This window comes from Melanotaenia boesemani, chromosome 4 (assembly GCF_017639745.1).
Source record: "Melanotaenia boesemani isolate fMelBoe1 chromosome 4, fMelBoe1.pri, whole genome shotgun sequence".
NCBI classification, from domain to species: Eukaryota; Metazoa; Chordata; class Actinopteri; order Atheriniformes; family Melanotaeniidae; genus Melanotaenia; species Melanotaenia boesemani.
The window spans coordinates 21,519,316-21,533,720 of NC_055685.1; the positions used below are offsets into that span (position 1 = coordinate 21,519,316).

At 37.0% G+C, this 14,405-nt stretch overlaps 1 protein-coding gene across 3 annotated transcripts in view; it reads left to right on the forward strand.

Moving 5' to 3' along the window:
• Window positions 1-14,405, forward strand: part of LOC121638272 (protein sidekick-1-like) — a 284,369-nt gene that overhangs the window by 105,260 nt on the left and 164,704 nt on the right. For 2 of the 3 annotated variants that reach the window (XM_041982952.1, XM_041982953.1), the window contains exons 2-3: window positions 9,698-9,854; window positions 12,230-12,336. In XM_041982952.1, coding sequence (XP_041838886.1) covers window positions 9,698-9,854; window positions 12,230-12,336 — 264 coding nt within the window. Of the gene's footprint in view, window positions 1-9,697; window positions 9,855-12,229; window positions 12,337-14,405 lie in introns of those variants that run through there. The other variant, XM_041982955.1, reaches the window with a different exon arrangement.

Below are 14,405 nucleotides of genomic sequence, written 5' to 3' on the forward strand. Positions count from 1 at the left end.
ACATGCTGTTAGCTGACCTTGCTCCTCTCAGACGTGGTTTTCACAGTTTATCTATAGTTCCTAATGGACTGTCTTTGAAGCAGAAGGTAGGGATTAAAGAGCCATGAGGAGTGGGTTGGGGAGGGGGAGTGGGAGTAGGAACAATTTGCAGTGTAAAAGAAGATGTATTAAAAAAATATTACATGTGGGATGGGTGGAGGCAGGTAAGAAACACCATCATCTGCACATGTGCCAGCAAGTGAAGTCTTTATATGGTCTTTATATCTCACACACATTAAGGTGCTTGCAAACTAAACTAAAAGCTGGACCAAAACCAAATCAATCAATCAAATTTTATTTATAGAGCACTTTTCATGCACAAAGAAACACAAAGTGCTTTACATAATAAAAACAAATTCTGCATATTAAAAACAAAATTTAAAAGCCTTCACACACCAGAGTACATAACAGGAAATTAAAACACACCTCATAGTAGTCTCTTTCACACACAATCACACACACGCACTTACACACACACACACAAAAAAAGCGCATGTACACCAACTCGCCAATACCCCATTCTGTACAAACTTCAACTCCCATCCCAAGTTACTGTCTTTTAACTGAATGCAAGTATAAAAATATCTGTAGAATGAAAACATCTGGATTGATGCTGCTGTGAGGAAACTATCTTAGGGATACAGTCACAACGGAAGCCAGCCCACCCATGACCATAGAGGGAACCACACTGATCAGGGCAGGCCTGGGTCCACGCCACAGCCACAAGGCTGCAGTGCAGGACCCCCAGCCACCCAGACAAGGGCAGTCACTATGGCAACAACCCCGCAGACAGAGCAGGTAAAACTACTGGTGTGGAGGATCCTGAAGATGGAAAACACTGGAGTTTAAAAGTAACAAACGAGATTAAATAAACTTATAAACAATAAGAACTGATAAGAGTGAAACGGGTAAAAATACAGAAAAAGGAGTTCAGGAAAATTATGAAGTAAAATAAAATAAAGGACTTCATAAAAACTTGGTAAAAGAAAACAATAAAAACGGAGAGCCATATATCATTTGATAAGTGAAAATCTAAACAAAATCAAATAAAATTCAGCTATAAGCTAAGCTAAAAAGAAAGGTCTTGAGCCTGTTTTTGAAAAACAAATCCTAACCTCAACGTGAACAATGAGTTTTGCCTTTGAAGGTGAGTCAGGCCTTTGAAGGTGTAGCAGAAAGCATCAGTGTGCCAAGATGTCCGCACTTTCCCAAAATTTCCTCATTCCCAAGATCTAAAAGAGGAAGTCATACAACTATAATCCCTCTCTCTCTCTCTCTCTCTCTCTCTCTCTCTCTGTCTTACACACACACACATAGAGAGGCAAGCCAAAGTGAATTATAGTGCTGGTCAGCAGCCATCGTCGGTAGAATTGGAATATTCCAAATAAATCCTCATGGGCACATGCGCACACTAGGTTTCTCTCTCTTTAACCCACCCACATGCACACACACCCATACACAACCACACGTATGCACCCACAAACACATACACCATAATAAATCTGTCCTGGATGGAACACTTCCTCTTGCACACAGCGCACGCAGCTATCAATCTAAGAGAAAGGAGAGGGTGAAACAGTGGAAAGAAAAGGAAAATGGTGGCCCTGAGACATCTACTGGGAAGAAGGAATAACAAGAGAAGCTGTGAAGCTGTATAAAACTGACAAGAGAGATGCAGCAGGAAAAAGAAGTTACAATATTCCGGACAATTTTTTTCATATCCTGGAATAAATCTGAGTTTTAAAGAAATACTGGAATATTCACCCAATTACTGGAATAGTCCCCTCTTGGAAAGAATTAACAGGGCTTAAAGTATTCCGGCACCATGCTGGATCTCCGGCTTTTCACTATGATTCAGGGGGGAAAAAAAAAACAAAAAACTATGGATATAGTGGTTGAGACTCTGAATTGGCTCTGAACTGTAGAAAATGAATTTAACAATGAACAATGTTAAAGTCGGAAATTACACATACATCTTCGGAAAAAAAGCAGAACTTGCTGCTGCATATGTTTTCAGTGTTCAGCAAATAGTGACAACACACTTCGTTTTTCTCCGCCAAATTAACCTGTAGCATGAACGTTATCTCTGAGTGGTCTTGAACGCAGCATCCAAGCCAATGGTTGTTTCACCGAAATCAGAATAAGGGAGGGTAAATTCATGAAGCCAGGGAAAGACGTCCTAATTGACCACGGCCTTAGAACCAAATGGTGCTGGGCATGGATAGAAGAAGGGGTGGAGACGACAAGAGAGCCAGGTAGGCCTACTTGTTTCTGTGTTGTGCCCGAAGAAGCTGGTGTATGCAACTAGTGGCAAAAAAGTTCTATGACGCCACTAAAGCTGGGCTTACGCCAGAAGACTTTTAAAAGATTTGCAAAAGACTCTAGAAAACTACCAGCTCACATCAAAAGACAAATGTTTAGAGTTTTAAGTCTCAGCCTAGTCTCAGACTGAGATTTGACAGACTGTGAATCTTTTGGGGTCACTATTTACAAGACTACAACTAGATTCTTTTAGCATTTTATTGTGATATGTTGGACAGTTGATCTCAAACAGGGCTGATCTGCTCACAGTAAAGCAAACAAGGAGAGAATTTCACTCCAGGAGGGAATTACACATCATCATTATTAAGTGTGGCTTTGCATCTCCACCAGGTGTTACACCAACTCATCAGAATCTGGAGGGATGAATGAGTTTCTATTCTTCTCTCATTTGTTAGATCATTATACTGTAACACATAAATGATCCACAGCAGACGTTTACTTCTTAATAACCATCCGCTCCTCTTTCTGGACGTTCTACCAACGACGGTTCATTACCGCTTCTTGTTCGTCTTTTTTTTTTACGTCCGTTTTCTGACTGGCGGGATTCCTGTTTCTGCTTTTGTCAGAGCTCATCTATTGGTTGTTGATCGTATTTCGTCACTGCAATTTGCGATAATATCAAACATGTTTGATATTGTCGCAGTCTAGGGAAAGATTGACGTTAAACAGCGCAGATTACCAGCTTACACCTAACCACCGAGATGACAGGAGCGCGCTGTGACTCCAGCAAAACTCCTAAGATTTCCTAAAGACTTCCGTTTATAGTCTGCGATCGTGAAAATCGTTTGGTGTGAGCCCAGCATAAGTAGACCCCAGCAGCAGTACGTGCTGTCCAACATACAAGTCGTTTGCTGGGAGCAACAGCCACAGCTGACGTTGAGGCCCCGGTGGCTGATCCATGTTAAAAAGGAGAGGAGAGGAGTCAAAGCCCAACCAAAAAAGAAAGAAGAAATAGAACAAGAAGAAAAAAAAAAAGACATGTCAATGAGCTGTGATGATTGCACTGGAGGCGTCAGTTTAGCAGTTCTCAGTTTCTGAAGTAAACTGTATTTATTTTCTATCCATTTCTTATGCAGTTTAATCAGGTCTTGGAGCACTTTAACCTTTTTGTTGCTGTTGTTAATTGAACTGACTTGTAGTTTAGTGTATTAAATTTGTTTATTTTGTATTTGTTTATTTTGTATTTTCTATAACCTAATTTGAAATTGTTTTGAACAAAAACGATGGAAATGTTGCAGTTTAAAATTACAATGTTATCTAAAGTTCATTGTTGCTCTGTAACGTTTTTTTTTTTTCATAAATGGCCCTTTACTAAATTAAATGATTGCTAAATTAATAATTTAAATTAATTACCCTGACTGAGTTCACATGTCCTTATAACATTATTACCTTTTCTTTCTAAAATTCACATTTAAACTGTAGGTTTATGCCCTGCCAAGCACAATGCCAAAAGTTGTTTGCCTATAGTGTGTATGCATCAGATCCACTGCACCTCCGCTCCCCGGAAAAGTTCAGGCTCAGGATTTTTTTTTTACTTTAAGCCCTGAATTAATAATAATAATTCCAGATAATATTCTGGACTAATTGAGGGTGTTTTGAAAAAGATTGCCTCTCTACCAAAATTGACAATTTAACTTTCTGTTCTGAGGAATTTTCTTGGCTGGGTACCAACCTTCCATGAACCCATTCTTTAAAAACTGGCTGCAAAAAATTAAAAACTTGAAAAGTCTCTTTCTGCCTCCAAGCCAGGGACCATCATTATATGCTCAGATTTAAGGCTGTTTACTTTTCCAGAAAGGCAGTGGGGAGTTCAGTGCTCTAAACACTGTTGAAAGGTGGACTCTTGCATCAGAACTGTAATGTCCAACCTTCTCACATAATGCTTAACAGTAGGGAAAGGGGCAGCATAGACAAACCAGCTGAGCAAGTGTGCGAGGAAAGATGGCTTCACCTATGATGTCCCTCTCAGCATTAGAAAGAGCAGATTTGTTTGTTTTTGTCTATGTTAATTAAGTGCACATAGAGTGCACTTACCTCTTTTTTTTCTCCCAAAAACGAGGATTGTATGCATGAATGTGTTCTTTACCCATTTACAGAGCTTGCAAGTTATTTGCTTGTAACACATTTTTTGTTTCTAAATCAAATGTATAATAAAGTGTTTTTGTTTAGTTTTAGGGCAGACGACACCAAAAAACACTACGTTCTAAGTTAGTTTACTTATTGCATGCCCTAATGTTATGACTACTGCAAGTGTAAACCCTGGTTTGGCCAAATATTCTCCTTTGCTTAGCAAGGTTCCTGACTGAATGAAGTGACCCTGGCAAATCAAAGCAGCAGCCATGAAAAGTGCTGAAAATGAGCTCCAGTGTTTCTTTTATTGCCTCTTTTAGCAGTATTTTAGGAAATACTGCTACATGCTTTTTGAAAGAAAGGAAATAATTTTGCTTTGAAACAACACTGGATTATTTTTATTTGGTCACATTACCTGTTTTATATGTGGAAAAATTCGAGGGCAGAAGAGTAAGGGTTAGCAGACTAAGATAAAAGCATATCTTACTTTTTTAATTTTCCCTTTTCTTTAAATAAATATCAACCTTGATAGTTAAATAATATTTTCAATATTTTATGTGTAGTTTTTGTGTGACATTGTGTTAAGAGTGAGTGAAATGAGGAATCTAAAGCACTTTTTGTGGATTTTTTTTTATTTTTTAGCTTTAGTGCTGCAGATCCACATCACATCTTAGTGCACTGTATGTGGTGAGATTCTTATTGCAGCGCAGTCATCTTTTCCTAAGTCCATTCAAATTTCTGCTACCACCTGTCTCTAGCGCTGACGTTTTTACATCAAGATTAGAAAAAGACTACATTTCTATTGTTTGGTTTTTACTAGAGCTCAAGTGATATGGATTTTTTTTAGGCTGATGCTGATTCCGATATTTAGTAGAAACTAATTCCGATATACAATTAATCGGCAGATTAATTTAAAAAAATGCATTAGTAAAATAAGTTTTATTTTATTTATTTAATTTTAAATAGTGAGTTTTTCTATCACGCATGCATTAATATAGCTACTAGGTTTACTGATGAATTTATTTTTAGATTTAGACCATAGATGTATTTTAAGCAATATAATGAGCTACTGGCAAAACATTGTTTATGTAGCCCTCTGATGCCCTTTAAGGTTAAATCACATTTTCTCTACTCCATTATTTTCTTTGTCTTGAAGTCATGACTCATTCGAACCAAAATAAAAACCAGAGACACTTTTCTCAGATGTCAAAACATGTCATCTTTAACAGAGTTGCATTTTGCACATATAATGGTCACAAATAGTCTGGTAATTATGTTACTCCACAACAACACAATACAGTAAGTTGCTGTTACAGCCTGCATCACGTAGTAGTATTTTCAGACAAAGTAAAACTAAAAGTGACATGAAATCATGACAGTTTCTTCAGACAGTAATATTCATTATTTTAACTTTTCACATCCTCTGCATTCACATCGCTTCTTCTTAAATGCAACTAAATACGCAGCTGATGGAGTGATTAATGCTTGTTCTATACTCTCAAATATTTTGCATGCTTACATTATTTCTGCAGTTGCTTTTAAGCTTTTAGCTAATGCTATGCTAGATTAGCAAACCACAGGAATGTTATTGCTAACATAAACAGACTGGGGGTGTGTCTCAATCAGTGCACTTACGCGAGTGCACTGGAATGTTGTGCGTAGTGCACACTAAGCACTACCTTCTGTAGTGCATACTATCATGGGTAAGTGCTGACCCAAATGGAACACTGACATTTTGCACTTACCAGTAGTGACGTACCAGCATTTGACAGCGATTCTTCAGCCCACCTTAATTTATAGAATGGATTTCCAACTCTTGATTTTACTTTCCTTTGTTTACTTACTTTACCCCACTTGTAAACTATGTTGTATCCAACGCAGACGCAGGATCCTCCTCCAGTTGGCTGAACATGAGTTAGAACAGTTTGTGCTTATTTATTTATTTTAAGCTATATGACCCTCCTACATGCTGCCTAATGGCAGCGCCGCTCCGTTAATACCTTTTCAGGGGTAATCCGTCTGACTAAATTCTTCCAAAATCCAAATCCAAACTAATGTTCACATGCATTTTTGCATGTCATCATAGCTATAAATGCCTTTAAAAGGCCTTATTTGTGCAACAAAAAACCATGGCCTACACCTTATTAGTCTACCTCAGTAGATAGACAGCACAAACTTTTATGTGTCTTTGCATGTCTCCCCCATACCTATTAGTACAAAGTGTAATTTAAAAAAATTGTAAAACAGCTTTTAAATATTCAAAGATATCTTGACTGAATTAAAGTACTTTAGGTAGCAAGCTGCTGTATTCATTAGAATTATGATCAAATAACTTCATACTTACATCTGTACAAAATAGCCTCTGAGTCACTGAGCCATTATTCAGCTCTGGAAAAATAGTCCCTCGCCTTCTGCTACGTCAGCAAAATGGCATCCGTTTAGTGCATGTAGTGTTCATTGTTTCACACTAGATTTTTGCCCAAGTTTGCTGAAATTTCAGTGTCAGCACACTACGCACTTAAACATTATTCAAAGTGCGCTGATTGAGACACACCCAGGGAGTAATTTAAGCTAGGTTAGCACAAGTTTAGCAATGCAACGTAAATGAAAAGCATTACCAGCACATAAAGCACGGGTCACTATCATAACACGTGGCAAACAGAGTTAAACTGAAACTGGAGACATGTTGAGTTGTGCTTAATTTCACGCTTTCCCACCCCTTTAAATGCTATTTGGCTTTAACTTCTTCTGTAGTTACTGACAGCGATGAGGACTGAGGATTGAATGGAGCCAGAGCTCCATCTAGTGGACAACCATCATTCTGCAGGACTCCGACTCAACAACCTTTTACGGTTTTATGAGAAATTATGAATAAATCAGCATTTAATCGGCAAAACTCCGGCTGATGATGATTATTTTAAAAAGGGGCTATAATCGGCCGGCCAATCAATCTGTCGGCTCTATTTTTTACAATTTCACCAGACTCCAATAGTCTATAGGTATTGCATGGACTCAGTTGTCTCAATACGCAGCGCCTGTGAATAGATTGGTAAGTAATACACCTAGTGAGGTGTTTAGGGGGGTCCACCACTCATTTATCTGGACCTTGTATTTGTTTGCTGAATGAAAGTGCTTTGATTTTAACATGGTTACCTTTTTAATTCAAATAGCCATTTTTATTCCAAACTAGGTCACTCTCCATTTTAGTTTGTCGTCCATAGTTTGAGTTGTATTAGCACACTGCAACTTTACAATACTGCAACCCTGTTAGAAGCCCAAAGGAATTACAGACCTGAGAAAGCTCAAAATGACGTGGAGCTAAGGTCTGCTTACAATGAGGGTAAAACTGTGTGTTAGACCTATTGACCTGTCCATACACTGTGAAGCAAGGAGATAAGCTTCCTCGTCTAATCCAGTTAAAGTGTGTTTGCATGTTTAGCTCCACTACTAAACCTAAACGTAGATGGGGACATTTGTTCAATAGATCTGAGCCTCAGCACATACTAAGAGGTCCAGCAGCAATGGACTGTGGACCATCTCTTTAATCTTGATGTCCCTGTGCTGTGTGTTGGTGAGCCAGGTTTGACCACCTGAGCCAACAGTTAAAGACTGGATGGCATTGTTTAGACAGCTGCTGCAGCTGAGCCATTTAACAAATGTACCTTGCAAGGTAGGGTGAGTTATTTCAATAAGCTTATTAAAATATACACACTGACTAATGGAAAAATGTAAATACTTGACTGTTTTGCAGCACAACTTGCAATGTTCGCTGTAAGCAGTAAATTAAATTTAATACTCCTAAAACAAAACAAATGAAAAATACTTTTCAATGACCATAACAAATAAGCAGTGGTTCAAAAGATACTTTTAACTTAAAACAAGCTTTTGGCTCATTGGCTGAAAATAAACAGAATGTGACAAGCTTGAGCAAGCCACCTTATCATCATCAGTCTCACACAGAATCTATCATACAGGATGTGGTCACTTAATATTTGGGTTTTTCTTATTAAAGAAATACATCAGCATGTAATATGCTTACAGTAGCACAGACAAAAGTAGTCAAGCTACAGTGTGTCGTTCCAGAGAGTAAATATGATTGAATTGCTACTTTTCTGGACCGTTGATGCACATCAGTGCTGGAAAATAGGATGTGTCAATGCAGTGATACACATTGTCATTTACATGCTTGTGGTGTGTGGACTTAACATAGAAAACAAAGAGCTTTAGCTCCGTTTCAGTGTGTATTATACTGTATCATACCTGTGTTTCTCCTTAGAAAACACATTTATAACCTGCTATATGGTAGCTATACATGCTCAGGATGGGGAGTTAAATTGAATTTTTATGCAATCTGTTGGTTGGCTTGTATGAAAACTGACTGGATGACAAAGGATTGGCTTTAATTGATTGTATGTAAAGTGCCCTGAGATAATGTTGTGAATTGGTGCTATACAAATAAAGCTGAATTGAGTTGAATTATAAAAACAGTGAGGTTATTTCTGATATTGTTTACCATCTAATGTAGAATACCAAGAATGATCAGATTAGAATTTTTCATGTATTGTCAGCAGAAAGATCTTTTAACTTTTGCACATTTTGTCATGTTTCATAGATGAAATAAAATATATTATGTCTAGACTGATGAGAAAAAACAGAGGGAATAAATTTTAAGATGTGTCTGAACCATCAAACTATGGAACACTTGAAAGTATCTGAAATGTTTCTGCTGGTACTCCATGAAATCAAAGGAACTGATTTAAATCTGAATATACTCCAACAAATTTAATTATTAATATAAAAATAGGCTTTCTTATATAGTAAAAGGGATTTTAGAAAAAAGATTAGCGTGTGTGTAATGTTTAAACATTGTATGCGGGAGTTATGCAGGAAGAGTTGGAAATGGAGTAAGGGATTTCCAGATAAGAGTGGGGTAAAGAGATATACACATAATAATCCTATTTATTTATTTAATTTTTTTTTTGTCTGATTTGCCATTTGCCAAATATCATCTGATATCATTATTACAGAATCTGCTGATTCAAGTGTGAAACTATGTACAGTAAAGTCTGGAGATATTGTTAAGTTGTGTTTTTTTTTTGTTAGTTTTGTTTTGTTTTTTTTCCTTAACCAATCTTCGCAAAAGGTCATTTATGGTTTTAGTTATTTTTTCTGCTACATGAATGCAACTAACATTTGATGTGTCATTGCTAATGCAGACTTTAATAGCAAAATAACACCTCTCACCTTCTGTGTCTGTCTTTCTCAGAAGTGGCTCCCTACCTGCAAGGAGGTGGACGGGAACAGCAGGTGGTGTTGGAGGGAAACAGGCTGGTGCTGACCTGCCTCGTTGGAGGAAGCTGGCCTCTGCAGTACCGCTGGACCCTCAACAACAGCAACATCACTGACTGGACATCACAGCACAGGTCAGCTAGCATAACTGGCTGGTTCACATGTCAGATTTTTGTCTTGGATCTTTCTGTTGCCTCATACCTTCAACATGGACAAATAGCTACAGCACAAAAGCTGTTACTTATGGAGTGTGCTTGGAGAAGGTCAAAGCTTTTAGACAACAGAGCCAAAGTAAGATTAATACAATAACATTAGCACCATAAATATGTATATGGTCTGAGGATAGAAGAGTGGAACCAATCAATATGTCTGAGCTATTTATTTGCTTTTTACTCTCCACCTCTCTTCCTCTACTTCACCCTCCGTGCACCTATGTGTGTTGGTGGTAAAAGCTAAGCAGTGCCCCTCAGCAAAACTGCTGCTGTGAAACAAAATTGCTTTTCACATCATTCGGAAATGGACGGAATCTTGGGAACGCATACACGCTGAGGAAGGGAAAGGTTGAGCCAGCATTTTATAAGCAAACGTTGTACGATCCTTAGGCGTTGTTAAGTGTTGGACTGCTCCCAGTGGTCTGTCTCCTTCTAATTGGTGGGGCCCAGACCTATGTTGAATTAGCAGAGCATAATGAATATGAGCATGTGGTGTCCTTGAATCAATCTAACTCTAAGTTTGTTAGAGGTTTATAACTTCCGTATTTTACTTTTACGTCAATATGGGCTCACAGTGTGTGTCGCCTGTTGTATAAGACATTGAACTTCAGACATTCATGTGTTTCAGTCTTGAGTGACTGTGTATATGTGTGTAATTATAATACTCATGTTGTCTGTTTACACTGTCAAGTTGCGGGGATTTGCCTCCCTCCAGGGCTTGGGTTATGAATAGACAAGAAGTTATGAAAGTTAATGCTGGGATAAGTCGACAGGAAATTAATGTAAGTCAATGTTTTGTCCTGTGATGTGATGTAAAGCTGACTGTGTGTTGGAATAGTTGCATGTGTGACGTTTTAGAAAACAGTCTAGATAAAAACACTATTTCATAGTTGTTCAATGCATTTTAATAACAATTGAGAAAATAATTCAAGCCCCTATGGAGAAACATGTCTGGTCTCCTTCCCTGTATCTTCTTTAAGATACTGTATTTTTTGTAGCTCTTATGCTGTTGAATGTGCTGCACATGGTAGAATTGCGATGAGAAGCAAAACATTTACACATCACGAATAGAAATTTAAACATAATTTGAACAATTGACACTTAGAAAAAAAAGCACAGTATTGTTTAAGGACCTTGTTGGCAAGGCTTCTGTATCATCCTTACATCTGTAAAACATGTTTTGCTGACAAGTACTGGTGTTTTCTCAGATACATATAATATCGCCAACCCTTGTGTCTGTGGCTGTATGAGGGAAAAAAGATATGCATTTTTTCAGAGAAATATACTTTCAAACTTATGATAGAAAGCCTGAAATTTAGTTTATATCCACTTTTTTAGATCTGGTTACCAATTACAAGAGTGGTGAATGTAAGATTTTGCTTCTTACTTCCATTCAGTGTAAACATCCCACATTTTATTCATAAACCTAATCATTTTAAGGGTTCAGATACATTTTAATGGGGAGGTTTTGGTCTGTTGAGCTCTTTAAATTGTTGTCACACAAATTCATTAAGTTCTTACAGTGTCAACACAAAGCTGTAGTTAGTGATACAGAGGTGTAAGGCCACCACACAGGCCTATTAGAAATGTAATGGAATGCAGACAGAGAGAAAAAGAGATGCAGCGTAAGGAATTGTCCAATATCAAAATCTGTTTCTGGATCAGAGCTGCAGCACCATGTGTCATTTCTTTTTCAAATGGAGCCGTCTGTGTGTCTTTGATGTACATGTATTTGTATTTGTCTGTGTGCGTTGGGGTTTGTGTACATTGGCAGCATACACTGACAGCCTGGGAGTTAAGTACTTGGCTGTCCTGGTATTCATAATGAGCCCCAGAGCGATGTCCAGTTTTACTGTGTCTATCCAGTTTGTGTGTCTGTCAATGCATGTGTTTATAAGCATGTGTGTATTTCTCCAGCAGGACACTAACCTAGATCCAAAGCCAAGCCTCCCATTAGTGAAGCACAGAGCATTAAAACCCCATTAACGATCCTTGTGAGCAAAAAAAAAAAAAAAAGAGAACCCAGTCAACAACATTCTTATACACAACACACTCATATGCACACAATATACACATTTGCAACCCTGGCTTTACTTGTGTTATTGGCAAACTTTTACAAACACAGATCCAATCCATTTTCTCAGATCAAGGTCGGGAACACATGTGGACTAACAGACCTCCACCTTCTGTACCTTCTGACTCATTGGTCTCCAGAATTCACTCACAGGGTGCCCCAATATGTTGATTTGCCACCACTCTAAGAAAGCATACATTTTGATGTCTATCTTCTCCTTCAGGTTAACTATGCCGTCTCTGAAGAGGACTGATGCTGGTCTGTATCAGTGTATGGTGAGGAACAGGATGGGAGCAGTAATACACAGGAGAACACAGGTGCACGTGGCCTGTACGTACACACAAACACACACACACACACACACAAAGTGATACAACACAGGCTTTTTTTTTATTTTCTTCTTAAGTATTGTAGCTCTTTATCACGGCATCTTTGAATGAACACAAATTCTTACTTAGAAATGTATAAAAAAGGCTCCTCTTATAAGCTTTCACATGAAAAGATTGTGCTTTGTTAGGTGTTAGTTCAAGAGGAGTGGGTGGAGTCATAAGCTTATCTAATCCCACCCCAATAAATAACATAGTTGACCTAGTCAAACACTTTATTGATAATAACTACTTGGCATTACATCATCTTATGATGAAACAATAATGATAATAATAATACTCAGTATGTACATCAATATCTCCCTAAAGAATACATATGTGTCATAAAACTATTTAGTAATAATAAATATACTAATAACAATAACAATGATAACAACCAAAATAATCGTACTCGGTCTATACAATACCACAGTCCATTCTATACAACATTTCTGAGAGTGATAGTGATAGTAGTAACAATATAGTGATGATAATATTATCATTATTATGTTTATATAATCTATAAGTTTACAAAAAAATAATTACAGTGGTGGGATTTCAAAATTTTTGTATGCAGTAGTAATAATAATGATACTAATAACAATAACTGATAACAACCAAAATAATAGTACTCGGTCTATATAACATTTTGAGTACCATGTTTTTATAAATTGATTTATGTTTATATTTGGACATTGTGTTTTTCCTCCAGGCAATTCAACAGTTTTACCCTGGAAACAGACACAAAAAACTTACATTTTTCTAGTACTACTTCATTCATATAATAATTAACACCATAGTTATCAATAAAATACTCTGGATTAGTAATTTTATTTGCCCCCCCTTCTTTTTATTTAGTTTTTTTTTATATCTATAATTTTTAATAATTACCATAAGTGGACAATTAATTATCATATAGCAATTTAAATATATCAAGTAATTTGTTATATACAATTTTTGTAGTATCAAGTAATCTTTTAGTGCAATAATAACAACCTCAGTATGTAATTGCTTATAGATGCTTGTTTGACTTGTTTTTTCCTGTTTATAACCCCATTAATCTTATAATTGATGTTGGGGAAAAAAACACAGGTAAGTGGTCACTAATATCATTAATCAGTAAGCCACTTACCCTATTGTGGTGTAAAGATGGTGTCTATCAAGGCTGCATGTGTTGTTACTGTCGTGGGTCCTGTGATTTGGGTAAACAAGGTTAAACTAAGCATTGTAATTAAGAATTCCTTGGTTGGTTTTTGTAGCTTTGACGTCATAACGTCTAAATTAAAGTTTCCACAAATGAAGATATTCTTTTGGCTAATTGTTGTTTACATGTTCTCCATAGTTTCTACATTTTTCCAAATCTGATTCCAGTGCTCTTCATTTTATTATGAAGTTTTTCCTGTTTTCTATTATAATTTCAATTAATGTTAAATAATCTATCTCATCGACCACCTCCATTTTACTTTACAGTTTACAGTCAACATACAATGCTACCCCTCCACCATCTTTGCATTTTTTATTCTCTGTGTACATCTCATATCCATATTTTAAAGTTTGCCTGTTTTTTTGTCATTAAGCCATGTTTCTAATATGGTTAAAAACTTAAAGGGCCTCTTAAACCGATTTAAAAGTCCTTAATATTTTCAAAGTTTACATACAGACCTGTGCTATGTATGTGAATTATTGAGATTGTCTGATCTGCATTCATAATTCCATCCACATAGATGTACCTGACAAGCACACTAAAAATGATTTATTGTCAAGGTCTGTGTCACCTAAAGAGTCTTGTGGTTATTGTTATTTTTATTCACAATTAATTGCACTGTTACGCACAAAATATCCTTTTCCTTTAAACTGCTAAATGAAGAAAATGCAGTAAATTTTGGTTTACAAACACTAAACCAGGGGTCTGCAGCCTGCGGCTCCAGAGTTGCAAGTTTGTTCTCTGGATCTTGCAAAAAGACTCTTAATACATGGCTAAAAATGCTAAAGAACTAACTAATGTTTTTAATAGGGCTGGGCACGTTGATCGCG